At 34.9% G+C, this 26796-nt stretch overlaps 6 protein-coding genes, 1 non-coding gene and 1 pseudogene across 10 annotated transcripts; 2 read left to right on the plus strand and 6 right to left on the minus strand.

The window, feature by feature from the left end:
• Positions 1–2871: 2871 nt before the first annotated feature.
• On the minus strand, positions 2872–7535 carry LOC147929239 (uncharacterized; annotated as a pseudogene).
• Positions 7536–12277: 4742 nt separating this feature from the next.
• Positions 12278–16235, minus strand: LOC104735535 (tyrosyl-DNA phosphodiesterase 1-like). 4 transcript variants are annotated; one of them, XM_087480100.1, is made up of 15 exons: positions 15778–16235; positions 15495–15674; positions 15209–15400; positions 14978–15124; positions 14838–14898; positions 14610–14686; positions 14177–14527; positions 13962–14096; positions 13741–13817; positions 13557–13660; positions 13425–13478; positions 13246–13336; positions 13075–13158; positions 12857–12995; positions 12278–12768 (listed from the first exon to the last, which is right to left on the minus strand). In XM_087480100.1, the coding sequence occupies exons 1-9, from the start codon at positions 15979–15981 to the stop codon at positions 13782–13784; spliced, it is 1383 nt and encodes a 460-aa protein (XP_087336226.1). In that variant the 5' UTR covers positions 15982–16235; the 3' UTR covers positions 12278–12768; positions 12857–12995; positions 13075–13158; positions 13246–13336; positions 13425–13478; positions 13557–13660; positions 13741–13781. The 4 variants fall into 4 exon arrangements, with proteins under 4 accessions (XP_087336226.1, XP_087336227.1, XP_087336228.1 ...); XM_087480101.1 differs by having other exon boundaries at positions 13419–13478; XM_087480102.1 differs by having other exon boundaries at positions 13741–13890.
• On the minus strand, positions 12701–13777 carry LOC147929240 (tyrosyl-DNA phosphodiesterase 1-like). The gene is made up of 6 exons (XM_087480539.1): positions 13754–13777; positions 13557–13660; positions 13425–13478; positions 13246–13336; positions 12857–12995; positions 12701–12768 (listed from the first exon to the last, which is right to left on the minus strand). Exons 1-6 carry the CDS (start codon positions 13775–13777, stop codon positions 12701–12703), a joined length of 480 nt encoding a protein of 159 aa, XP_087336665.1.
• TRNAV-CAC (transfer RNA valine (anticodon CAC)) lies at positions 16100–16173 on the plus strand. Its single transcript has one exon. It is a non-coding gene; the product is annotated as a tRNA-Val (tRNA).
• A 1183-nt stretch (positions 16236–17418) lies between the features above and the next one.
• On the plus strand, positions 17419–19664 carry LOC104735536 (peroxidase 56-like). The gene is made up of 4 exons (XM_010455345.3): positions 17419–17828; positions 17933–18118; positions 18458–18623; positions 18968–19664. Exons 1-4 carry the CDS (start codon positions 17598–17600, stop codon positions 19375–19377), a joined length of 993 nt encoding a protein of 330 aa, XP_010453647.1. The 5' UTR covers positions 17419–17597; the 3' UTR covers positions 19378–19664.
• Positions 19665–20273: 609 nt separating this feature from the next.
• LOC104735537 (uncharacterized) lies at positions 20274–21008 on the minus strand. Its single transcript, XM_010455346.3, has 2 exons — positions 20522–21008; positions 20274–20441 (listed from the first exon to the last, which is right to left on the minus strand). The coding sequence occupies exon 1, from the start codon at positions 20932–20934 to the stop codon at positions 20542–20544; it is 393 nt and encodes a 130-aa protein (XP_010453648.1). The 5' UTR covers positions 20935–21008; the 3' UTR covers positions 20274–20441; positions 20522–20541.
• A 1400-nt stretch (positions 21009–22408) lies between these two features.
• Positions 22409–23869, minus strand: LOC104735538 (small ribosomal subunit protein uS4z). The gene is made up of 3 exons (XM_010455347.3): positions 23716–23869; positions 23062–23443; positions 22409–22774 (listed from the first exon to the last, which is right to left on the minus strand). Exons 1-3 carry the CDS (start codon positions 23741–23743, stop codon positions 22591–22593), a joined length of 594 nt encoding a protein of 197 aa, XP_010453649.1. The 5' UTR covers positions 23744–23869; the 3' UTR covers positions 22409–22590.
• Positions 23870–24384: 515 nt separating this feature from the next.
• LOC104735539 (zinc-finger homeodomain protein 8) lies at positions 24385–25807 on the minus strand. Its single transcript, XM_010455348.3, has one exon. It carries the CDS (start codon positions 25452–25454, stop codon positions 24657–24659), a length of 798 nt encoding a protein of 265 aa, XP_010453650.1. The 5' UTR covers positions 25455–25807; the 3' UTR covers positions 24385–24656.
• Positions 25808–26796: the final 989 nt, after the last annotated feature.

A 26796-nucleotide genomic window follows, 5' to 3' on the forward strand; every position in this document is an offset into this window, starting at 1 on the left:
CACTTCTGGTCCGAGAATTTCTTCATCGGCCTTCTTTGGACCAAATGGATCTTTATCCAAATCAAGGCTCCTCACAACCATCGGGCTAGTCAATGGGTGAGCTTGGTCCATATTAAATCTCTTGAGTACCTTTTTAGTATATGCCATTTGATGCACAAGGATTCCATCATTTATGTACTCAAGTTGCAATCCCAAACAAAATCTTGTCTTGCCTAGGTCTTTCATCTCGAATTCTTTCTTTAGGTATTCGACTATTTGGGCGATTTCCCCAGAGGTTCCTAGGATATTCAAATCATCCAAATATACTGCTATTATTACAAACCCTTTGTTTGCAAACTTCTTTATAAAAATACATGGACTGATGGGATCATTCTTATAGCCCTCTTTGGCTAGGTATTCACTTAATATATTGTACCACATACGCCCACTTTGTTTCAGTCCATAAAGGGATTTGTTTAGCCTTATGCAGTATTGTTCTCGAGAACCGCTCTTATCTTTGAGCTCTATACCCTCTGGTAATCTCATATAAATTTCATTATCCAGTGGACCATATAAATATGCGGTTACAACATCCATTAACCGCAAATCCAGTTTTTCTCTTATGGCCAAACTTATTAGAAATCTAAAAGTCGTTGCATCCATCACAGGGGAGTATGTCTCCTCATAATCTATTCCGGGTCTTTGAGAGAATCCTTGTGCTACAAGTCGTGCTTTATATCTCACGATTTCATTATTCTCATTTCTCTTTCTTACAAAGACCCACTTATGTCCAACTGGCTTTATATCGTATGGTGTCCTTAAGATCGAACCAAACACATTCCTTTTCTTTAATGAATTTTGATTCCACGTCTATAGCTTCTTTCCATTTTAACCATTCTGGTCTTTGAGTGCACTCTAAAATGGACGTGGGTTCATGATCCTCATTTATTTCAAGTGTTACCTTGTATGCAAATATTTCATCGATGTCGACATTTTTTTTGTTCCATCGAATTCCAGACATGATATAATTGATTGAGATCTCATTATTATCAATACCATCAAGACCTTGAGGTTCAGCGTCCCAAATCTCATTCGGTACCTTAGGATTTGCCGCGGGCATGTCTGATATTTCCTTAACCTCGATTTGATTTGCACCTTTCTTAGATTTCCGAGGGTTCTTATCTTTGGAACCTATTGGTCTACCACGTTTCAAACGGGTCTTAGACGTTGTAGCAACTTGATTATTGTGTTCCTTTTGAACATCAATATGTATTGGTGCATTACAAGCTGGTATGTACGATTTTAATATTCTCTTAGGGTCAGCAAAGGAGTATGGCAATTGTATAGCTAGCTTTTGCAAATGTATAATCTTTAGGACCTCTGAATCACAGGATAGAGTCCGAGGATCTTGCCAATTTAAGGATGTTTGATTCCATGAAATTTCTTTGACCAGCTTGCTTGTCTCTCCACCTAATTTGGGAAAGTCGGTTTCATCAAACTGACAGTCCGCGTATCTGGCCTTAAATAGATCACCCGTAGTTGGCGCAAGATACTTAGTAATGGTGGGAGAATCATATCCAACATATATTCCCATCCTCCTTTGAGGTCCCATCTTAGTTCTCTGTGGTGGAGCAATTGGTACATAAACGGCACACCCGAAAGTTTTGAGATGGGATATGTCTGGCTCATGAACCGTTAATAGTTGGGATGGTGAATACTTATGTTCACTAGATGGCCTGATGCGTATAAGCTCTGCTGCATATAATACTGCGTGTCCCCAAGCCGACACAGAAAGTTGCGACCTCATTAGTAATGGTCGAGCAATCAATTGGATCCGTTTAATGAAGGATTCAGCTAATCCATTTTGTGTATGTACATGTGCCACAAGATGTTCCACACTCACCCCCATGGACATACAATATTAATTAAACGCTTGGGATATAAATTCACCAGCATTATCTAGACGTATAGTCTTAAGTGGAAAATCTGGAAAATGGGCTCTTAGTCGTATTATCTGGGCCAACAATCGAGAAAACGCAAGGTTTCTAGTTGACAATAGAAAAACATGCAACCATCTGGTCGATGCGTCGATTAGAACCATAAAGTATCTAAACGTCCCATATGGTGGGTGTATTGGTCCACAAATATCTCCTTGTATTCTTTCCAGAAAATTTAAAGTCTCTTTAGTGACTTTCACTGGTGATGGCCTCACAATGAGTTTTCCTTGTGCACATGCTACACACGTGAGATTCTTAGGAATAACTCTTCTCTCTTTTAGAGTGTGCCCATTAGAGTTTATTATTAGCTTACACATCATGTTAGAACCCGGATAGCCAAGTCGGTCATGCCATAAAGCGAATTGTTCTTTGAACATTTTATTCATTGCCAAATTAGCTTCTATCATATTAATCTTAGCATGGTATAAACCAGTGATTTCAGTAATTTGTAGGAACTCTTGGTTTCCTTCACCCTTAGTTTCAACATGTAGACCATTCAAACGAATGTCTCTAAAGCTCAATAAGTTTCTCTTAGAGCTTGGTGAATATAAGGCATTACTTATTTCAAGATGTGTGCTATTAGGCAAAAGTATGTGTGCCTGGCCGTAGCCTTCAATTAAACTTGTTATACCCGCAATTGTACTAATATTGGCATTTTCATTATGAGATTAATAAAATATCTCTTATCCTTCAAAATTGTGTGGCTGGATCCACTATCCACCACAAGTATATCCTCGACCATTTCTAAAATGGACAAGAATTTATGTTTTAAAACATAAACAAATAATTTTATAATGAAGGAAAATAAAATAATTGAATTTGAACCATAATTATAATCCAATGTCATAATTAAATAAAATTCAAATCATAAAACATAAATTAAACCAAGACAATTTTAATTATCCTCTCCTAGACAATCCGAAGTTTCATAGTCCAATAGATCATTATCCTCATGGTCGAAATCTCCTTCACCATCGAGATGGACCATATTGGCTTCTGGATTTTTCTTCAAACTCTCTTGATAAAGATCAATAAGATACTTAGATGATCTGCACCTCTTAGCCCAATGATTTCCCATACCACATCGGTTACAAACCGATTTAGGCTTATGTTGCGGTTTGTGAATTCCGCGACCTCTACCACGGCCACGACCAAAGTCGGACCGGTTCTCACGGCCGTAACCATCGTAGTGGTTCCCTTGGTAATTACCACGACCATCACGTCCTCTACCACCACGGCCATGGCCATGGTACTTGCTCTTATGGACGTAGTTGGTCTCTTTGGGCCCGGTGGGTTCTTTGGGTTCTTTCTTGGTCAAATCGACTTTGTGGGCTTCAGGTAATGGAGCTGAACCATGAGGTCGCATTGCACTGTTCATGAGTAGCAACTCATTGTTTTGCTTAGCAAGCAGCAAACAAGAGACAAGATCTGCATAAGTTTTGAAACCCTTTTCACGATACTGTTGCTGAAGCAGTATATTGTTAGTGTGAAATGTTGAGAATGTCTTCTCTAGCAGACCTTCCTTAGTGATCTCCTTACCACATAACTTAAGGATTGAGACTATTTTAAATAGCTCTGATTTATACTCATCCACGGATTAGAAGTCTTGGATCCTTAAGTTTTTCCAATCGAATTGAGCCTTTGGTAGGAGCACCGTCTTTTGGTGTCCATATCTGTTTTTCAACTCTGTCCAAAGCTCAAGAGGATTCTCTATTGTAAGGTATTGATCCTTGAGGCTTTCAGCAAGGTGCACTACAAGAAAACAACCAATTTTCGAGGGAGAGAATCGTCGGTAAACCCTCAGAAACGGCCTTTTCCAACGATTTACCGAGAATAAAAAGTCCTCGGAAACCGCTTGTCGGAAATTAGAAATCGTCTGAAATCTGTCAGAAATTTCTGACAGATTTCCAAGGGTGAATTATTTTCAAGGGATTTCCAAGGACGTCAAATTACCGAGAGATTTTCAAGGGTACTTACCTTCCAACGAATTTCCAAGAGTCCAGATTTCCAACAGAATTCCAAGGACAAAAGCCTTTCGAGAAAATTCCAAGACCTTCACGTTTTCAAGGGATTTCCAAGAGATAAGTTTTCCGACAGATTTCCAAAAGATCTTGTTTCCGAGGACTTTCTGACGACAACAGAGTTTCCGAGGACTTTCCGAGTGATCTTCTATATAAATTAAGAAATTATAAAAAAAAATGTATAAAAATCTAAAAAATAGAAAATTTTCAATAATAAATAAAATAACAATATATCAAAAGGCTGAAAATAAATATTTATCCAACTATATACATCCTATATAGTTGAAAATATCCTAATAAAAAATATATACACCCCCATACAAAATAATATCCAACTAAATAAAAAATTTCATAAAATTAAGATAGTTTAGAAAAAAAAACAAATTAGCTAGGACTTGGAGGAAGGAATTGTCCAGTAAATTGGGAGGAAATGAAACTTTGAAGTTGGGAGAGTGTTGTTTGCATATGGATAAATTGTTCCTTAATCTTGAGGTTTTCTTGCTTCACTTCCTCCATAAGACCTACACAATTTAATAAAATAGTAATCAACAAATAAATAAATTGAATCCAATCAAAATCTTTAAACTAATATTAAAATTATAAGAAAAATCTACACAATTTAAATAAATTAGCATTCAAATTAAATGTATTTTTTAAAATTTACAAAACTATTCTAAATCCCAAAATATAACAAATTTAAGAGTAAATCCAATCAAAATCTTTAAACTAATATCAAAATTATAAGAATAACCTACATAATTTAAATAAATTAGTAATCAAATAGAATGTATTTTTTTATTTACAAAACTATTCTAAATCCCAAAATATAAAAACTTCAAAACTAAATCCAATCAATATCTTTAAACTAATATCAAAATTATAAGAAAAACCTACACAATTTAAATAAATTAGTAATCAAATAAATTTTTTTTATTTTATTTACAAAACTATTTGAAATCCCAAAATATAACAACTTCAAAACTAAATCCAATGAAAATCTTTAAACTAATATCAAAATCTTCTAAATTAGTAATCAACAAATAAATAAAATGTTTTTAAAAACCTAATTCTAAAATAAAATCTTTCTAAATTATTTCTACACAAGTAAATTCTTTCTAAATTTAAAATCTAAATCCATATCAAAACCTTAATTCAATAATAAATCCAATCAAGATCTAATTAAATGTATTCAAAAACCTAATTCTAACAAAATATTAACAAACAAAACTAAGAATCACAAATAAAAATCATAATAAAATATGAAACTTACATGATTTCAGATGTTTGTAGATTGTGACTGGTTGAAGGAGGCCACTGACAGAGAAAATAAGATGACCAGGGAAGGAAGGGAAGCAGATGACCGACGGCGGAGGAGAGGAGAAGGCCACCAACGGAGGGAAGGAAAAGATCACCAACGGAGGGAAAAAATGGCCACCAGCGGAGGGACTAGCGGAGGGAAGGAAAGACCGGCGGCAAGGCAACAATCGGCGGGGAGGAGAAGAACACCGACGGAGGGGCAACAAACGGTTTTAGCAGTGGAGTTGCGGCTGGGAAAAAAATGTGAGGCCATGTATAAATATAAAACTTTCAGAGGGACATAACCATCGGAAATCCCTAGGAAACAATTAGGGTTTTTCCGCGTGAATGAAATAATAGGCGAGTATTATTTTTCGCTTCGCAAATCCGTCAGAAATTCACCATCCCTCAGAAATCCGTCTGAAAATTTTTGGTCCCCTCAAAAATCCGTCGCATAATCATTGCATGTATATTTATTGGCCAGCCAACCATTTATTTAACCGAAAAAACACAAACTTTGGAAATTCTTCGGAACAATCCACATCCCTTGGAATTCTGTCGGAAATATCAAAACCCCTTGGTAATCCGTCGAAAATTTCCGAGAAATTTCAGACGGATTTTATTATATATAACAATTTTAGAAAAATTGATTGATCTTAAGAGTTGTTTAAAACTAGACTAAGACATATTGTCAACACAATTACATTTAGGATCATAATAGATAAAAAAATCACATAGTTTTTATAAATCAAATAACTTTACACTAAATTTCAACAACTATATCTCTAATATCATCTTATAAACACTTAAGTTTAGATAATGTAGTAATCTTTCAAGTGTTGCATTTTTTTGTAGTACAATGCTTTATAATCTAATTTATTGTCAAATATGGCTTATTATAATATTAGACAACACATTAGATGTATCAAAACTACTATATTCTTCAAATAAATAAAAATCCCTAGGAAGTCGTCGGAAATTTCAGACGAATTTCAGAGGACGCGAAGAAATTTTCTGACAGATTTCAGAGGACGCGGTTTATCCCTCAGTAATTCGTCGAAAATTGCCGAGGGTTTTCTTAGAAAACAAGTTTTTTTTCTTAATCTAACCACATTCATCTTCCCTTGGGCAGCCCTCTGAATTTTCTTAAGAATTTCCGAGGAATTTTCCAACGGATTTGCGAGGCCATATTAGTTTCCTTGGTTATCCGTCTGTAATATTGTGACTGATATATATATAAACGTATTTAATATATAAATATACAAATAAATACTAAATTATATATATAATTGCTAATTTAAATTTATGAGATTATTATATGAAAAATTCAAGAGTTAAAATTTATTTCCATGTTTTTTTATAAATACATACATATAATTATGAAAATAGAATAAAATACAAAATTAATACAATTTATTTCTTGTCTTCTTCATCCGATGAATATTCAGAATTATTCGAATCAGAAGCATTCTCAAATAAAGTTCTCCACTCTCTTCCTCAGAATCATTGTAAACCTCTTCATCTACCAAATTGGTGTAATTAACGACAAGATAAATTTCTAAAGAGTGGTCAACCGCTCCTATGGTACCCAATGAGTTTTGTTGCATTGGTTCATGTTCACTATCATCGAAAATCCCAACAATACTTCCTCTAGGATTTATTAACATCACACTGATCCAAGGTTCGTTTGCTTCAGTTGCCCATGGATATCTAGTGTAGCATACTTGATCTGTATGTGAAGCAAGGATGAATGGATCATAATGGCAAATTTCTCAGTAATCCGTCGGAAATTTCTTAGAATAAACCAATGGTCTTCTGTCCCCTGGAAAGCTGTCGGAAGTTTTGAAAAATTTCTGAGGATATTCCGGCGACCGGGTTTTCGTCAGAAATTTCTAAGATATTACAGACGTATTAATAAATTTCCGAGGGTTTTCTGAGAGACGTGTTTTCCTCAATATTTTCTCAGAAATATGTTGGAAACCTGTTGGAAAACTGTCAGAAATTTCCTACGGATTTTTTCCGTCAGAAAATCCATCTGAAATCAATGTGTTTTCTTGTAGTGGTGGTGGTGGATTAACAAAATCGCCTTATACCTACTCTTTTCAGTGCAATCGTTACCATCCTCAATGCATTCGCATAGGTCCTTTGATTTCAAGTTGATCTTGGTGTCTAAAGCCCATTTGAGGTAGTTGTCTCCGGACACGTTAAGTGCAGCATAGTTGAGATTATTCATCTTTGTCATTCTACAAAATAGAAACAGGCATATGATTAGTACCATGCGGTATATATGAGACCGAAACATGTAATCGTTCTATCTTTGGGCTATGTGGTATATATGAGATCGAACCATACCGAATATTTATGCTCTCGGTTCATGTGGTTTTTAAAACCGAACCATGCCGATTTATAGTCTAGGCCATGCGGTAAAAACCGGACCATGGATTTATTTCGTTTTGGGCTATGCGGTATATATGAGACCGAAACATGCTGATTATATTAGTGGATAATGTCTTGTTTATTTATGTAATTTCGTGGCCTATTATGTGCATGAGAACAATCCTAGATTAACATAAAATCTAGCATGCAAGAATTTTCTTTTCCTAAGATTTTTCTTTTCCTATACAAGTTTTTCCTTTTTCTAGTTTTATGGTTAGGACAAGGGTTTTAGGAAATAATTTATAGGCTTTTAGGATATTGTCTAATATATTTAAATTTCTTAAATATACTAGATAAGGCCAGCGAATTAAATTAGAAATTTTCCTAATCGATTTTAGGGTTCTATGTAAAACATAGAATTAATCCGATTTTAATGTCTTAGATTTTTGGGGTTTTGATTTTAACAAATAATTAACTATAACCGGATTTTAACCTAGATCAATAAGCTTAATATTTTCGTTAGGTTTTAGATCTAAGGTATTCATGCCATCGATTTTAATACAAACAAACAACATGATTTTAAACATGGCATAATTGATTTAATTTGCAAACAATCTAAAACAACCCTATAGCAATCCGATTTTAAGTTTTAGAGTTATAGGGTTTTGGTTTGTTGATTATATAATTGCAAGTTTTATTGTCCCATTAAATTTAGGAGATCATGTTCGATTCATAGGTTCTAAGGGGGTTTAGATTTATTTACCTTCCACCGTTTGGAGGTTGACTGGATATGAACCGGGAGCTAAAGACCTCGGTTTTACACTTAGCTTGATCACAAACCTCGGCCTGGATGGGAGGAAGAACCGATCACGAACACAGCTGCTTCACGAACAGGAACAGATCTCCGAACAGTACTCACCCTGGACGAGAACTGATCGCCGAACACGGACGGACTTAGACAGATTACGGACAGGAACCGATCGCCGAGTATGGACGAAGAAGGGACTTTGTGTGCGGCGGCGGCTTAGGGTTTTAGAGTTTTTCTCAGTTGGAGTTTAGGACAAACTCGTGCTGATAACGTGTTGTAAACTAGAGAAACTCGAAGGAGGTTTTCTCTTGTCTTATTATTATTGATTCAATGGAACATTACATATATATAGTCAAGGGCAAAGCCCAATTACATTAGGAACACTAAACCGATCTAGACTAAAAGAGGTGGCCGATAGGCCTTATGATCTTGGACGTACATGGGCCGTGTATAGGCCGAGTATGGGCTTGTTATGGAAATGCACCATCCGTGTTTTACAACAAAATGATACTTTTTCTCTAAAATTATCTAATACTATAAACTGGTTATCTAATACGTATTGATGATTAATTTTCGTAAATGACTTTAAATTTGACTAATATAAACATTATACCATTGCAAAAATAAATTTAGAGTGAAAAAGATTCATAAAGGACAAAAAAAACTCAATACAATTTGTACCTATTTGCTAAGCAAAAAGACACCATATCAAAAAATGATATACATATTGAAGATATTTATAAATTTGATATTTTCTTATATTCATAAAATCCTTTTATTATTGACAATAACAATAATCCTAGATCTCCAAAAAACCTTGTTTTCTTAAAAATTTCAAAATTGATACTAAAATTTTGGGTTGCTTAATTATTGACAAAATCTTTCTTTAAAAATAATCTTTCATGTGTTAGAACATAGTATCTACTATTTCTTATTTAAGTTTATATATATATATATAACTAATAAATATAGAGACTGTAATCTTATTTTATTATTGTAGTATTTCAATTATTGAAATTTATTTGATTATTATAGTATTATAATCTTATATATGTATTTTTGAAATATTTTCAAAACAGTAAATTAGTTATATTATTAATACCTCTTAATTTATATCATTCAATAAGTCACAAGTGAAAATTTAGATTGACATAAAACATCAAAACAATGTTTCACTCTGCCCAAAGAAAAACAATATTTTCACTTGGATTCATTGATAAGTAAATATTAGGTAACTAAACCAAAATATAAACTTAGTTGATCATAAATTCTCCTTCATAGTAGGTATACAATTTTTACAACTATTTATTTTATTAATTTAAAATAGTAAAAAAATATCTCAAAAAATATGATTTTTATGTCGTCCACACGGATACAAAACTAGTATTACACTAATTGTATTGTTTAAAATTAAAAGAATGATTAGGCATAGTAATCAGAACCTTAATTGCTCACTAGTTTTGCTTGAGGTGAGAGTTTTTGAGAATGCATCATTAATTTTTAAAGACCAAACGACCACCATCCAAAAATTTAACTAATCTTCATAATTTGTAATTGTCATGTGAAATCTGATATAATCATAGAGAAACTAATTTTAATATTTACAGAGGGAAGCGATTTCTGAATTCAACAAATAAAAAAATGAACATTAAAATATCATCACGTGATTTTATCTTATTATACTAGCTAGTGTAACGCTTGTCTCTATATACTTATCATATATATATATATATATATATCATATATGATACCATATTTTATGATCGATGATACGTTAAACTAAGAAGATTTTGTGTATCAGTTATAGATACGGGTAAATAAAAACAATGGACTTAGGTCAATTTGAGAGGAACGTACGGTATCTATCCTAACCAATAGGGAGGGGCTAGTTTCCAAGCTCTTGATCACGTGTACCTCAATACATAGTGTATGCTTATTTATGTAATGCCAAGTGGCATTTCATCATATCACCGAACCCAATATTTCACGAGCTTGTTCTAAGACTTAGACAGCCACAGGTGATTTCCAAAATAACATTCGTATACTTCAATACGTAATTTCCAAGTTTCATTTTTTTTATGATTTATATAAAGACATGGTAATGTTATTTTGGTGTCATACCAACAAAACATTTACATGATGGTAAAGATGATGATATGCAAAAGATATGAATGAATGATGATAAGTAGATGCATGATATATATTAGAAAACAAGGAGATGGTGTGATAAATTGGACATTAAAGAAAAATGTTTGCTGATGAGCACACAAAGGTGGGACTATTAATGTTTTAATACTTTTATAAGTTAAATTGTTATAAATAAAAACCAGTTTTAACCTCCCATGTGATGATAGGACACTCTTTCTCCCCTCTAATCAGGGAGCATGAGCATCCCCATCCTTCACGCCCCCTCCCACATGACCTCCTCTTTTCTCTGTTTTTTTTTCTCATTCTTATCTTTTTTTTTTACGGTAGCGGTGAGATTACTATCCAAAAATTTATGCTTTTAGTTACAAGGTTTGCAAAGCTTGTATTTATAGCATTAGTGTTCGTACTAATATCATCGATGTACCATGCACCAGTCAAATTTAATACGCTTGAATACATGTTATTACAAAAAGGGAACATGCGAGTTTAACTTTTTTAATTTACGAAGTTCTGGTACTCTAAACTCTTGCATATATAGAATACTCCAAGTAACAAAGAACTTGAGCCAATACATTCATTGTCAAATGTTTTCAAATCAAAGCCTCGTAAAACTCAAGAATATTCAAAAAAAAAAAAAAACTTTTAATTCTTGGCATGTATTGATCTTTAATCACAACTAATCAGACACTTGTTGTTTGTAAGAGTTTTAATAATTTTCGAGAGCAAACAATCATTCCGAACCTTCCCTTCTTCCATAATAGAAAATATATAAACGAGCATGTTGGATACCATAAATCAATTCTCTAGACACAACTACTGCGCGTGCTACCCTAAGTCTCAAAGCATATCCAAAGTTCTGGTTGGCAACTTATGAATAGTCAGAACATAGAAGAGGGATCGTTCTTACTCAATATATATATCCAAATCTTGATTAGCTAATTGTCAAGATTCGAGGACTAAAGTAACATGTCAAATACTATAGAAATTAACTTATGAATCTTATTATCTTAAAAATTTTCCATAGATATGATAAAAGGCCATATCATCAAAGAGAGGGACAGGTGTTCTTGGAAATGTAGACATTGACTGTGAATGCTTGTCTGCGTCTGTTTGTATTCTAAATGTCTATCGAATATGTACCACCAAAAATTCTTTCATTTTTTTATATATTTTTTCATTCTCTTGATTTTCTGTCTCGAATTTAAATCGTAGGTTTCTTGTAACCAACGACACGCTTCTGTCATAATAGTATGATATATACTTGTGTCTCCAATCTCTGCATCTATATTTTGTGTTTGTAGTTCGTCGTACTTATCACTTATGCTAATTATATTTGGACTCTACAAATATAGATGTAAGAGCGTCGATCTGAAGGTTTTATTAGTGAGCTGGTGGTTTACACTATATGCCTTGCTCATTAACACATGTGAAGGGGTTAATCAATTTCAATCTCCTCAAACTATAGTAAAGTGTCAACAAAAAAGTAAGTAGAGATTAAGAGATAACAAAACGAATTACAAAACTTTAACAATATTCTGAATTGCCTAATTAAACCACTAAAACTAATAAAGTAAGCTTCAAACTAAACAAATAAATAAGAATTATACCGTTTATGCAAACAAAACGCTAACATTATAAACTATATAAACCTATAAGCAAGCTGCAAGCATATAGAATAATAATAAGTCACAAAACAAAAAAATACATATATCCAAATAATACAAATGTAAACAGTTAAATTTAGCCAACTCGTAAACTACTCTGTTGGCCCACGAGATTTTTAACTTTTCAACCTCGTTCGTACGGCAGAGTGATGCCGACAGGCCACTTTTCTTTTTACAGTCTAAAAAACTTTATCAACCCTAGTCCTATCCTATCCATTGGTGGACTAATCCGGATTAATCCACAAGTGTCAATCTAGTTTCACACTGAATTTTTTGTTTCCATCTATTTGATGAGATCGCTTAGCATTACTGAGTGAGTAGAATCCATAAAGACAATCATTAATTGAGTGAGTAAAATCCATAAAGCCAATCTTTCAAGTCTCAAGTAAGGCTACTAATGCTTTTAACTAACTATCTAGGCCAGACTTGTCCATACACATCCTTCTTCGAGTAGCCTCGGTCCCATGACCATGGAACATCTGAAATATCACCACACCCATAAAATGCGTTAAGAACACCGCAAAAGAAAGAAGAGATATTTGTTGGAAAATGACTGGGGAAAAAAACCTTCGGGTGAGTATGGCTTAGGAGGTAGTTGATAAGGAATTGGTAATGAGATTATCTCAGGCTCCCTATCTCCTTGCCAGGTCATTGTCACTAGCTTACTCCTCTCCTTTACCACCTCGTCTTTCGTCTCTTGTTTTGCCTGTCAACATAACACAATTTAGAGGGGAAAGATCAAAGTTTGAGTCCGGGATTACGTGCTTAGGAATAGATCACTCTACCTTAATTGTACTTGTATTGTCCTCTGTGCACGAAAAGTCACAAACTTGTGTTTTTATTGGAGATGATAGAAACAAGACGCCCAACTAACAATATTATAGTCAATGGAATTTGTTCAGTACTCAGTAGTTATATAAGACATCCAAGACTTCGGGTGAAACACGAGATTTTACCTCGTAGGAACGTATCATCAACTGGGAATTGTTTTTCTGAAGTGCTCCCCAGGCCGCTTTGCTAAGATTAGATGAGGTTAGCAAGAACCATCTATGGAAGCAAAACAAAAACTGATCACTAAAGATAACACTTTTTATTAACTGAGTAACTAAAAGATTGAGACTTTATGAACTTTTACGCAAGCTTCTGGTCGCTGTAACGTGTGAACGTCTTTATATGTGGCATTGCACGACTGTAACATTAAAAAGGATCAGAATTGAGTAGTAAAACATAAGTTGGGTTTATAAAAATGTTTGGTTTTTTTATATACCTGCGAGCACTATGATCCGCTTTCCAATTAGCCCAATATTTTCTTAAGAATGGTTTCTCTACGTTCTTCAATGGGCTTGGAATTGCATTGCCAGCAGCATAACCCTTTGTTTGAAGATTTCACGTTTTTAAAAGAAAAATCCATAAGCCATACAAAGAAATATGAATTTTTTTATTCGGATTACCTCTGAAGAACACCTGACGTCTTCTACAGTAGGCCATATTATCAACGGATCCCCGGGACCAAGAGGGATTTTGTCCTCTGTTATACCAGAAGACAAAGAATCTCTAAATTCAGCCAATTACTTCTCGTCTAAAGAACCAAGTGAAGAAAACTGCAATACGAAAACATTGTAAAAGAAGACTTTTTGGCAAGCAATACAAATAACTTGGAATGGAACACTACCTGATAAACTAAAGGTGATCTGCGGAACTCTCTATCGAAAATGCATTCTTGAAGGATAGTCCGTAGCTTCATGTGTCCCCATTTTTTCAAGTTTAAACCAGTGTGGTATCCAGGGACCGATGCAATTAGTCGAACCTGGAATTTTTTTTTCGGATATCTTAGTAAACAATAAGTACACAAATCAGCCAAAAGATTGTAGAGAAACCAGAAGGTACCGTAGCAAAGGAATAATCAAACTTTTTGAAGAAGGCTGCATTGATCTTCACATTACCGCGACCAGGTAAGCTTGCAGTAAACTCAGGCCACTTAAGAACATTGAGGTAATGGATAAGATCACCTTCGAATCCACAGCACTTAGGTGGATCTATATTATCATCTTTCCAAGGGAAATCTTGCATCCACAAACCTTGGCTCTTGTTGTTCCAATCAACATGGATCAGATTAGCAGTGTGTACAACAACTCTCACACCTCGAGGATAGACTAGAAATATAGCCTTCGAATGGTGTGTTCCAAATGAAATAGGTAACCGGGGCTTATGAAGACTCCAATTAGCTGGCTTCTTCCTCTAATAAACAAAACAGAGATTGGAGATTTCGGTATACCATTTAACATCAATCAAAAATAATCAGCAAACCGTCATAACAAACCTGTATATACTCTTGCCTACCATCACCTTCTCCATGGATGACCATAACCTGAGGAATGTTGGCCAGTTTCGGGCAAGCTACAAAAACATATATACAGTGAACCGAGTTAAGTTAACAAACTTGAGACAACAGAAAATACAACAAGACGAGCTTAGTACTCCCATGAATGTACCACAAAAGAACTAATCATTTCGATAAACTCAACAAACAAAATATGAGAAAAGTCACCTGACATCAACCAGTCTACATCGACCATATAATTCGATAGGATTGCAGCAACAACGTCTCCCTGTCATTTTACAAACATATCTTTAGTCAAAGATGTCTGAACAGAAAATAATAACAAATCTGTTTTGCATAAGACTAACCTCAATGACATCATTAATGGAAACACAAGAGGTATTAGCCCAATTAGGCAATCCATTAACACTCAAAAGCCTAAACGTTGAAGGTAGTTTCTCATTAGGTGGAACAAATCGACGAATCGCCTCTACATCATCATCATGTGCTTCATCCTAAAACAGTTTCATTACATCAAACAAAGCCTCAAAGAAACACCCAAAAAAAAAAAGATGCATTCTTTAGTTAAGCCAAGTAACCTTTCGAGCTTTCTTAGCAGCTCTTTCATGGCTTCCTCTGTTTTCAGCGGGTAGCAAAACTAGCTTAAAGAAATGATGACCAGGGATCAACTCAATAAGATCATCATTACTTACTAAAACCTCTTCACGGGGTTTTACTTTCTTCCTCTCGCCGTCGCCGGAACACCTAATAACCACCGGATTCGTTCCTTCCTACACAAAAGACACAAACTTTACAATGATCAGTGTGAATTGGATGAAAAGTTAGGTTCTTTTATTTTGGGGTTTGTTTGTTAATAGATTTTACCACAGACAAGGACACTGAGCCAGACGATGAAACGGTGATGGAGATGTGCTTACGGCTGAGACGTTTATCAGCGATTGAAACGTTGCCACGGCCAATGATGTTTGGACCTTCTGATAAAGCTATCCTTGGAGATGAATCGTCTTCCTTTAAATCTGCTTTCAGTGGAATCAAATACGCAACCTATTTTTAACATATACACACACACACAAATAAAATCAGAGAAAGGCACCGACTTTTTCAGTAATTGGATGACAAGGAAATTAGGGTTTTTGTTTTGAGTTACCTGACAGTGAGCCATTGAAGAAGACAAGTGCCTGAGGTTGAAGTGAACAGAGGAAGAAGAAGAAGAAGAAGAAGAAGAAGAAGAAGAAGAAGAAGAAGAAGAAGAAGAAGAAGCAAAACGCAGCGTTTTGGTGAACCTAGTTAAAACGTCCAATGGGATCAAATAAGAAATTGCGAAAATTTTGGGATGTATCAACAAACTCATAGTAACGGTAGCGATTCTTCACGCCGGCGGCGAGAATCATGCACCACCGCATCATAATCATCCGATGGCTCTTTTTTCGTGATTTAAGGAAACTAACGCGAGAATCATTGCCAACAAAGTCTGGGTGGTGTAGTCGGTTATCACGCTAGTCTCACACACTAGAGGTCCCCGGTTCGAACCCGGGCTCAGACATTTATTTTTATTTTTTTCACTTTTTCTGGCATTGACATGTGCCCGTACTGAATTTTTAATTCAAATGTTGCTATCCGAACTACCATAACATATAGTCTAGTATTTTTTTTTTGTTATTGATAGTTGTGTGAGTGTCTGAATCGGACTATAGTTAACGTAATGCATGTCGCTAACAAGCTAAAACAAAAAAATAAGTATATATGAATGATAAATTTATATAAGAAACGTGATATGCAAAGAAATGATTAAAAACCTCTGGGTTATAATATTAACAACTTACATTAACACTTTAGGGTTTTTATTTTTTAAAACCCTACTACTTTTCTTTTAAAAAAACTGGAATCTGCGTTAACACCGTTAACAAATACATTTCCTCCTTAATTTTCTATATAATATAATGTCGTAAGCGAGTTCTTCTTGTTTGATTGAGTGAAGCAGTAGAGCACGGTCCTGAGTCCACCTCCCCCCCAACGCACACCATGCATTACGTATACGTTGAAATGTTACAATCAAATGAAATTAATGAATGTGACTGGAACTAGATGAACATGCACATTGTTACGTACGGCCTTACGGGGACAAAATGATTGATGTGATCAAGTCCAAATATAAAACGACAAGAGAATAATATAATTGATTTGATCAAGTGCAAATATGAAACTGTTTGTAGTTTCAATCCAGCGTTTGTACGATACAGTCAAAAGGATAATAAATAATTATGATAAACAAATCTTAAGATGTATTATTTTCTCCTCCTACCATATCATTGTCTCTTTGTCAGTTTAGAAGTCCAATATCACAACCAGTATTGTGTTAATTGTTAATTCTCCTACCTACCACATATATATTTGTCTACGTGTTAAATACACTAGATATGGACGGCTTGTGTTAACATTTTAAATGTTACAAAATGTACAATATTGTAGTTTTTCTTGTGGTTTACATGTCAGTTTCAAGTTAGTAGTAGCTAGTTATCGACAAATTACCATTACTTCGTTATTTTTTTAATTTTTATATACATTTAAAAACCTAATTGCCGAAGATATCTGAACACTACCTAGCTAGTTCAAAAAACTTTAAGTTTCTGCATGGTTATTATTTTTCCTTGTTTAAAATGATTTGGCAGCCTTTTTCTGGTGGAAATAGTAATTATATACATCAAGCAAGCCAATAAGAGCCATAAAGAAATTATAATTATTCTCCACAAACAATTATATATAATTCAACAAAATTACAAAACATTCCACATCTTGCTCTTTAAAAGTCAATGTTGTAACCACGAACACTTTTATTTTATACTAACTATAGTACTTATAACTTCCGTGACATTAATTATTACAGTACTTTAGTATAAATAACAACAACAATGTTGATGTCAATTAGTTAGCATCAAGCATCGATCAAAAAAAGAAGCTCATAACGATATGGCTGCATTGAAGATGACTATCTCTTGTTTTGTCTTCCTTCAAGTACTATCGTGCGTGCTCTCTTCATTTGCTCCAACCAGTGCTCAAGGATTGAAAGTTGGGTTCTACGAGAAGTCATGCCCGAAAGCCGAGCTTATTGTCAAGAAGTCTGTCTTCGAGGCAATGAAGAAGGATCTAACACTTGGAGCTCCTTTGCTAAGAATGTTCTTCCACGATTGCTTCGTTCGGGTAATATAATGTTCTTTCTTGACGATCTAACACTTGGAGCTCACTTTCATCTTTTTGGGCACTTTATCCATCTAGTTAATTAAGATTGAATCATGTTTTTTTAGGGGTGCGAAGGGTCGCTCTTGCTAGATCTAAAAAACAAAAAAGATGAGAAAAACGCAATTCCTAACCTCTTCCTTCGAGGGTTTGAGATCATAGACGATGCCAAGGCAGCTCTAGAAAAGGAGTGTCCGGGCATTGTTTCCTGCTCTGATGTATTGGCTCTTGTCGCTAGGGATGCGATGGTTGCGGTAAGTATAAAGTTTTAGTATCAAGTGATAGTTATCTAATATTTCGTCAAGCTCACGGCATCTTTATTACTCGCTCCTTATTTGCTTATTACAACTTTTACATGGCGATTGTAGAGTATAGACTTCATAAATTAAGTTGGACGTACGCACTCTTCTTTTTATAAAAAAAAAATGCTACAAAATGCACTTGACTTCAAATATTAAGAGAGACTAGTAGTTCAAATTTAGGTTTGAGTTTTTCTGACTGATCATAAAGAAAATATAATCCATATAATCTAATTATATATGTGATATGTTTTAACATTATATATTTTATGGTATACCAATCAATATATTCAGCTCAATGGACCGTCGTGGGAGGTTGAAACAGGAAGAAGAGACGGTCTGGTTTCAAACATCAGTGAGGCCCTATCAAACCTACCATCACCATTTAATAATATCAGTAGCCTTATCACCCAGTTCCATTCCAAAGGCCTCAACAAAAAAGACCTCGTTGTGCTTTCAGGTATTATACTTGAACGATGCGCATTAAAATAATGAAAGTGCAGTGTTCTTTGATTAAACAAGAAAATCAGATTAAAACTCATTAACAAAGAACAATACATCTTGATATTGGTTTTTGTCTGACATCTGACAGAATTGAACTGAAAATTAGAAAAGCAGTCTCCAGGAAAAAATTTGACATTTGAAAAATATCATACTTGAAATATCAGATTTTGAAATACTCTGTTCTTCTACATATCAATTTCGTAGATTAATCTTAGTGTTGGCATAGGAGACTCAAGTAATAAAATAATAAAAATACAAACCATTCTCAACTTATTTGTATATATTTACATTGTGATATAGGTGGGCACACAATTGGGAACGGACACTGTCCTCAAATCACAAATCGGCTCTACAATTTCACAGGCAAAGGAGATAGTGATCCAAACTTAGACACGGAATACGCGACCAGCCTCAGAAAAAAATGCAAGCCAACTGATACGACGACGGCTTTAGAAATGGATCCAGGAAGCTTTAAAACGTTCGATAAAAGCTACTTCAAGCTTGTGTCTCAAAGAAGGGGGCTGTTTCAATCAGATGCAGCTCTTTTAGACAATCAAGAAACGAAATCTTATCTTCTCAACCAAATGAAAAGTGATAGGTCTACATTCTTTAAAGACTTTGGTGTCTCTATGGTAAAGATGGGTCGGATTGGGGTTTTAACAGGTAAGGCTGGCCAAATTCGCAAGAATTGCAGAATGGTTAACAAATAAGTGATAGATGTGTTCTGTGAAATTGTGTTATTATTACTGGTGTTTTTTTTTCCTAAAGAAATAATATGTGAATTAAACATATTGTTGAAAGGTCAATTGTCATAATACCACTAAAATATATTTTTATTCAAACCTAAAAAAAATTCTACATCCTTAAAAATCAATTTTTTCTGTTTGTGGTAATTTTGGAAAAAAAAACTTTTGTAGTATTTTTGGAAAAAAAAAACAAAAATGTGATATTTTTGGAAAAAAAAAACATTTTTAGTGGTATTTAAAGGAATTTCTCTTGTTGAAAACTCTGCCATTATTTATGGAGCAATATCAAGAGACTCGAACTCTTTAATTTGTCGAGTTTTGTTTTTGCCATCTTTGGAGGTTATTTTCCTCTGTAATTTGACATTATTTATATGATATATATAGCTAGCGACAACAAAATCCAAAATCGTTAAACCAAAAAAATATTATTAGATCATAAATATATATATTTTGCTTTAATCTCATATATAAGATTTGTATATTTTTTTTTTGTTGGCTTACCTTAGCTAAACTCTGTATATAGATATGTGTGGTTTTGTAATGAACGTTGTTGCATTATACTAAAGTAGTGGCAAACAATGAGTTAAAAAGTTTCAACATTTAATTATTAGGATTATGAATATTTTTGACCAGTGAAATATCTTTCAAAATTAGTCGAACTTATCTTCAATGTCTACATTTGTATTAAATATTTTTTGTTTGAATATTAAAACATCTGCATATTAGGACGTGGCATTGATTTTGGATTTGTTTATTTCTTAACCAGTTAACCTGATAACCTCTAGTACGATAGTAGTCGAGTCACATAGTCTATGTATGTATTATAGTTTGATAAAGGGATTCATATGTTAAAACAAAAGTGATCAGAGCATAAAGTTTCATTGAGATGCAGCTCATTCATATATACATTCACGGTTTTATATACACATGACACTTGACCAGATTAAAAAGAAAAACAGAAAAAAAAAAAAAAAAAGAAAAAACGAAACAGAGAAGTAAAAAAGTAAACGCAGAGGATATAGTATCGCCTGCACAACACAAAAAAGAAAAATATCAAAACCAAAAAAAAAAAACTAAGCTCAATACATAAAAAGATACACATACGTACCTTTGATATATAGGAACCAATCACTGAACAGCGTTAACTGAAGATCTCACTTTACCACTAAGAGGAGAACAAGGCAGGTTCTGCCGAGTGATCAGTAACAGATTTAAACGGCGTGGACGTATATATCGTCGATGATCCTCCGCTGGATTCATCATCATCACTTTGTCTTCGAGGAGAACGCAGAGATCCTCTTCCCTGATCTTTAAAACCTGGCTATGAATAACTCTCTCCTTAGCCGTGATCCAACGTCCCACGGATCTAGGAGACTCTGTCTCAGCTTCAGACGAACCACTGCTCTCTGTTTCAACCTCCTCCTCAACCATCTTCTTAGCTATCATCGCCTCCATCTCAGACCACGATTCACCTTCTCCTCCTCCTCCTCCTCCTCCTCCTCCTCCTCTAATCATCATCATCGTCTATATAAAGAGAGAGATTTGTGAATTCGAATTTCGAAATTTTGAAAAAAAATTTAATGTGAAGTGTGAGAGACATGTGAAATGGAGCTCTTTATATATATACAGTGCCACAGACACAGAGAGATCATCTTTAAGTTAAACTAAAACGGTTACTGTTTGACGTGTCGGTGTTGATGACGTCACTATAAAAGATTAACAACCATGGAGATTTCGCCACGTGGAACGGTTCTATCTCTCTCTGTGTGTGTGTTGACCGGTGTGAGATGAGACGTGTGGAAGAAGAGGATATCGGATCTGGAAAACGACCAAATCCGGCGCCGTTTTGTTCGGCATCTTCTTTCAGTAAACTTCCAAAGGATTATTGCCACGTCATCCCCTCTCAAAGAAAATCTGAATTTAGATTTTGTTTTGGTTTTTTATGATACAACATAACAACATGATCGAAGATCCGATATCGAGGTTATAATTTATTTCTTATGTTTTTGGGATATTTTATTTATTCATATCAGATATTTTGTTGTAGTGTATTATATTGTTTCATTGATTTAGTTATGTTTTCTAGATTTTTTTTTTTTTCTGATAACAAGTGTGTTACATAAACTTTTATTAATTGTTAGCCAAATCTGAACTATTTTGTTCTTTGCGTAGATGGAGAGTCAAAACAGAGAAAAATTTGAAATCCACTTTAAGCATTTGAAAAGGTTTTATACCGACCAAACGTCTACTCAAACATAATTTATACTATAACCTTTCAATCTTTATTCGTGGAGATGTAACTAATATAAAACTATAGTATTCTTATTTAAACAATAATGGAATTATGATGGTCGAATGATTTGGTGATATAAAATGTAAAAAAATTACAAGATTCACATCTCCATCGGGCAGATTTTCAAAATCGAGCATAGTAATGTAGAATAAGAAAGAAAAATCATTTAATGTAAAAGTCGATTTCAAAGTCTACGTGTGAAAATGGGATTGATTTGGTTGTCTTATGTCTCTCATCGAGGGATTAATGAATATTAATACTCATACTAGTATTTTTCTTCATTTACGTGTCGGAACAGCCGACCGTTGCTTGAATCTTTTCTGTATAAACAAAATAGTTTTACTATGGCAAGATGGTTTCCACGTGGCTCGCATGTAACACGTGTGTTACTATGATACCGAGTGTTGGGACACAAATGGTAGTGTGATATCTCACTAAAATTGTATAATCACTGACGGTGATATCACTAAAATTTCAAGAGAATAAATTAAAAATCGACTTAAATAATTAGAGTGCAAAATGGCTAAAAGAAATACTAATAATGCTAAAGCTAATGGGCCAAAATTATAAGCCTGGGCCTTAAATGGATCACTATTCATCTTGCAAAACTTTGATCAAGAAGACCAATTCATTTTTCTGCTAAATCTAGAGACGGCTTTTCAAACCTTTTGGCATCATTGTAAATATATGTTAAGCAAGAAGTAGACAAAACTTTTAAAGATAAATTGTGAGAAATAGATAACCCAAAGTTTCAGCAATCTCCGCGAGTAAAATAAAACGAAACCATAAATCAATCCTCTGAAAAAAGAACAACAAAGTTTTGCATACTACAGAACATCAAAAAGCAGATTGCTTCATAGCTAAAAACGGTGCGACTTTTAGATTTACTCTTCATCATCACCGTCAGCGTCACCACCAGAGGCTTTCTTGGATGCAGACTTCTCGTTCCTTCTCTTCACTCTTCCTGGACGACCACCACCGAATGGACTGGTCAGAGCAAAGTCGATGTGCTTCTGTGAATCAAGTCTCACCATGAATGATGGAATGTTCACCAATTGCTTTCCAACCCTAGAACAAAAAGCAAAGAAACAAAACCAGGATGAGCAATCAATATATATGCCAAGAATCAAAACAAGACATTATAAGCAAAGACAATCAGAATAAACAAGTCAAACGAGAGCAAATTGTGAGAAGATCATTCATCGTGTACAACTTTATAAACCAATCAAGACTATTATAAGTCAGAACAAGCTTGGAAGTGTGAACAAAAACGGATCATGAGTCACAATTCAGATCCATTTGACAAGACAATTAACATCAGAGAAACAAATGAAATAAATAGAAGAAGCCAATACCTGATATGCCTCTGCCTGATCAGGACACGGGAGTGATGGATAGACTTAGCCATACCAGACTTGAACACAATAGTCTGAAGGCGACGTTCAAGAAAGTTCTCAACAGTCAAGGCCAAGACGTAATCGAGCTTGTTCTGACTCTCATCAAGAAGACCATAACGGTTCATCCTACGCAGAAGAGCCTCACCTTCAAAGATCCTCTTTGGATTCTTCTCATCAAGGGTAAGAAGATCCCTAGCAGCATTACGGATACGGCTAAGAGCGTACTGCACTCTCCAGAGCTCACGCTTGTTACGGAGACCATACTCACCAACGAGCTTCAATTCAGAGTCAAGACGCTCCTTCTCGTAAGGACGACGAGGTCCCTTGAAGGTCTTTCCATCTATTCAACCAAAACAATACACAATCAAACCAAAATTTATCAGCAACAAGGTTAGATCTCTAAAGATTCATATCAGAGATTGATTCAGTACACGAAATGAATATACAGAATCAACAGCTCAGATTCACATATCTATATAACAACACTACACAGGGCGTGGGATCAACAACATCAGATAATCCCTAATCTAACAGGTAAGTTTGATGACTGCGGAGATCGAAACGGAAATGAGAAGTAATCTAGACGAGAGAGGAACGAAGAAGAAAGCTTACAGTTGCGGTAGTAGCAAACGTGCACCATATCTTCGTCTCCTTACTGCAAAATCGGCGATCTGAATAACTAGGGCACGCAGAGAGCAATGAAGGAGACGAATGAGGCGTTTTATAGGATTTCTTAAAACCCTAACGCTACACTCTCACTTTCTTTGTTGGGCCTTTATAACTTAAGGCTTTATTTATTGGCCCGTTTTAATTAGTTTATGTGTTTTTGGGTTTGGGCTCCGATTTTTATTCCTTTTTATTTCTGTCACCAAATTTACGATTTCTTTTTTTCTTTCTCTTGGTACCTAAGAATGTAATTTTACTTATCTTTTTTGACATTTAGATCTATAATCATTGCAAGGATTTTGAGATGTTTTACCAGTCTTGCCTTAATAGAACAGCAAGAATATTTTAAAGTGAGTGGTCTCTCTAATCATATTAACCTAGCGTAGAGCCTACCTAATCTTACCCAGTCTCCTAATCATATTGGACAAAATGTATTTTAGTATCTAAGCTAACACACAGTAGATGACTATTAGCACCATCGACTATCGAGTATACAATTTAGTTTTTGAGTACTCGTGTCACATAAATTTCAACAATTTCTTTCACATTTCTTTTCCACTTTGTATAGAATAAACCCGAAAATAAGCATGTAATAAATTAAATTTGGTATAGGAGTTCAGAAAACAATTGGATTAGTTCACTTTGTTCTTAAATTTTAGGAGGTTACTCGTTTTATCTCTCTTCTTGCATTTGGTCTGAAGCTACTCAAATCACCTCCCTCTAAACAACAGTTACAAAACATAACAAAACAAAAGAAGGAATATAAAATAGATTTGACCCGTTGACTAATATTATTATAAAAAAAATTCATAAAACCCAAAAAAAAAAAAAAAATTAGCCACTAAAACGACGACGCTTTTCCCCAACGTTTTGTATTACTCTCTTCCTCACGTCGAAGAAAACGACCCATTCGTCGGAACAACACTCTCACGACTATCTCCGCCGTTAGCTCTTTTCGCCCCGCCGCGTCCTGAAATCTTGTTGTTATGCATCCACACTTTGAAAACGCTTTTATCAACTCCAATCTCCCGACAAAACTCCTTAACCGCCACGTCATCAGCTCTCGGCATCCTCCACCCAACTCTCTCAGCGAACTCGAACATCTTCTCCTTCTGATACTGACTAAACTTCGTCCTAAAACGTTTCCTAGACCTTAGACCCGCCGTGTTAGCTCCTCCTCCTCCTCCGGAGAGTGCAAGGAGCATGTAAGAGGACGAGATCGGCGGCGGAGAAGCTGAATCATCGTCGTCAGGACTACGAATTCCCACAGGATGAGGAGGAAGCGGAGGAGGTAGCTGGTGACGGTTGTGAGGACGAAACTCTATCGCCGGGACGACTGCGGAAGCGGATAACGGATCGTCTTCTCGGCGGTGGAAGTTACGGTGGCAACCACAAGCGGCGCACGTTAGTGTAGTCGGGTCGTTGGAGTTAAAAGCCGGAGACGGCATAAACTCGCCGCATCCGTCTAAAGCGTGACCGCCGATTCTTGCGGCGTGGTTCTTTAGGCATTCTTTGTAAGTTGTCGCAACCGCAGCCGCTTCGGACGCAAGATGATTGTGGTGGCAGCGTTTGCCGTTTGAGAAAGAAATAGGCTTCGCGGGCTGGATCCGGACCGGAGCTTCGATTTCGGGTTGGCGTGAATCCAAGTCGGACACAATAGTTGTTGTAGTTGCTATTACATCCATGACTGACAACTCAAAACATTTAGGGTTATCCAAAAAAACAAGAATTGAGAATTTGAGATGGGTTTTGGTTATTGGATACAAATAAAGGTATAAGAGAAAGTATTAGTATGAGTTTGTATAGAGATGGGAGAAGATAAGAAAAAAGATTGCACTAAACAAAATTGTTATTTAATTGTAAAGATGAAATCTTTGGGAAATTTAGGACATGGGTTTATGTTTTTGGAAAGATATAAGATTAGAAAATGAGGAGTTTAAAAATATGTATTCCTAACTACTACTTCAACCCTCATGGAAGAAGAAAGAGATGAGAAGTTGAAGACTGTTGATAATGAGAAATCCAAGTTGTGTGGTTGAGATTCATAATCATTATGGGGGTTTTTTTTTTTGCTTGGGAGATTTTTTTTTTTTTAACCATGGTTTGTTGACCCCACCCTAGGGTTAATAAAAAAAAAAGAGATACAGTAAGTGTAATAAATATAGGCTAATAAATAGAGTTCATAGAACAGCATCTAATGTGAGTCATGTCTTTTTCTTTTTGCTAAATTTGTATCTCCATGACGTTGACAACTAATTAATTATTTACTTAAATTTATATCAATATATTAATCTTTTCTTGCAATTTCCAGTTATCATCATTGTTCATTATGTAAGCAAAACTCGGAGATTTTTATATTGGTGGTGTGATAATTAAGCATAAAATTGAGAGGTTGATTTTGTGTTGTTGATTCAATGCTGCCAAACAAAATGTTAGTGTTGTTTATCCAAAATGTTTAAATCTTAACCTTCCCTTATAAGGTACACCAATTCATTTCAATTAAAGCGAATTAAAATCTTAAAGGTTACCCTAATAGCGAATATTTACAAAAAAAAAAAACTTGTTTGCCTTATTCATGTACTTAACTACTTATCAAGTATAATCCATTCCATTTGACTAAAAATGTCAAATTGACTCATTCATGTTGACGGACGGTTAAAGTGGCCTTAATAAAAGGAGCTAGCACAACTAAAAAAAGAAAGCTGACACGAACAGTAGTAAAGAAATGATGCCATTTACCCTAAACGTCTTACCACTATTGAAAAGTCTTTCATCTAAGAGAAACCTACAAGCCTAGAACAATCTAAAAGATTTATATGCGGATTACTGAATAAGAGAACTAATAATAATTCACAAGACACCTCCTTTACTTTGACTAATATGAAGTTGTCTTAACACTAGACAGCTAGCACGCGTCAATATCTTGCAACATGGCGCTGCCTAATCGAACATGGTTCGTTCACTATCGAAGACGATTCTCTTCTTCGCGAATACATTGAATTGAACTATACACTTAATTAATGTCGG

Source organism: Camelina sativa, chromosome 13 (assembly GCF_030686135.1).
Source record: "Camelina sativa cultivar CO46 ecotype springtype chromosome 13, ASM3068613v1".
Taxonomy (NCBI): Eukaryota; Viridiplantae; Streptophyta; class Magnoliopsida; order Brassicales; family Brassicaceae; genus Camelina; species Camelina sativa.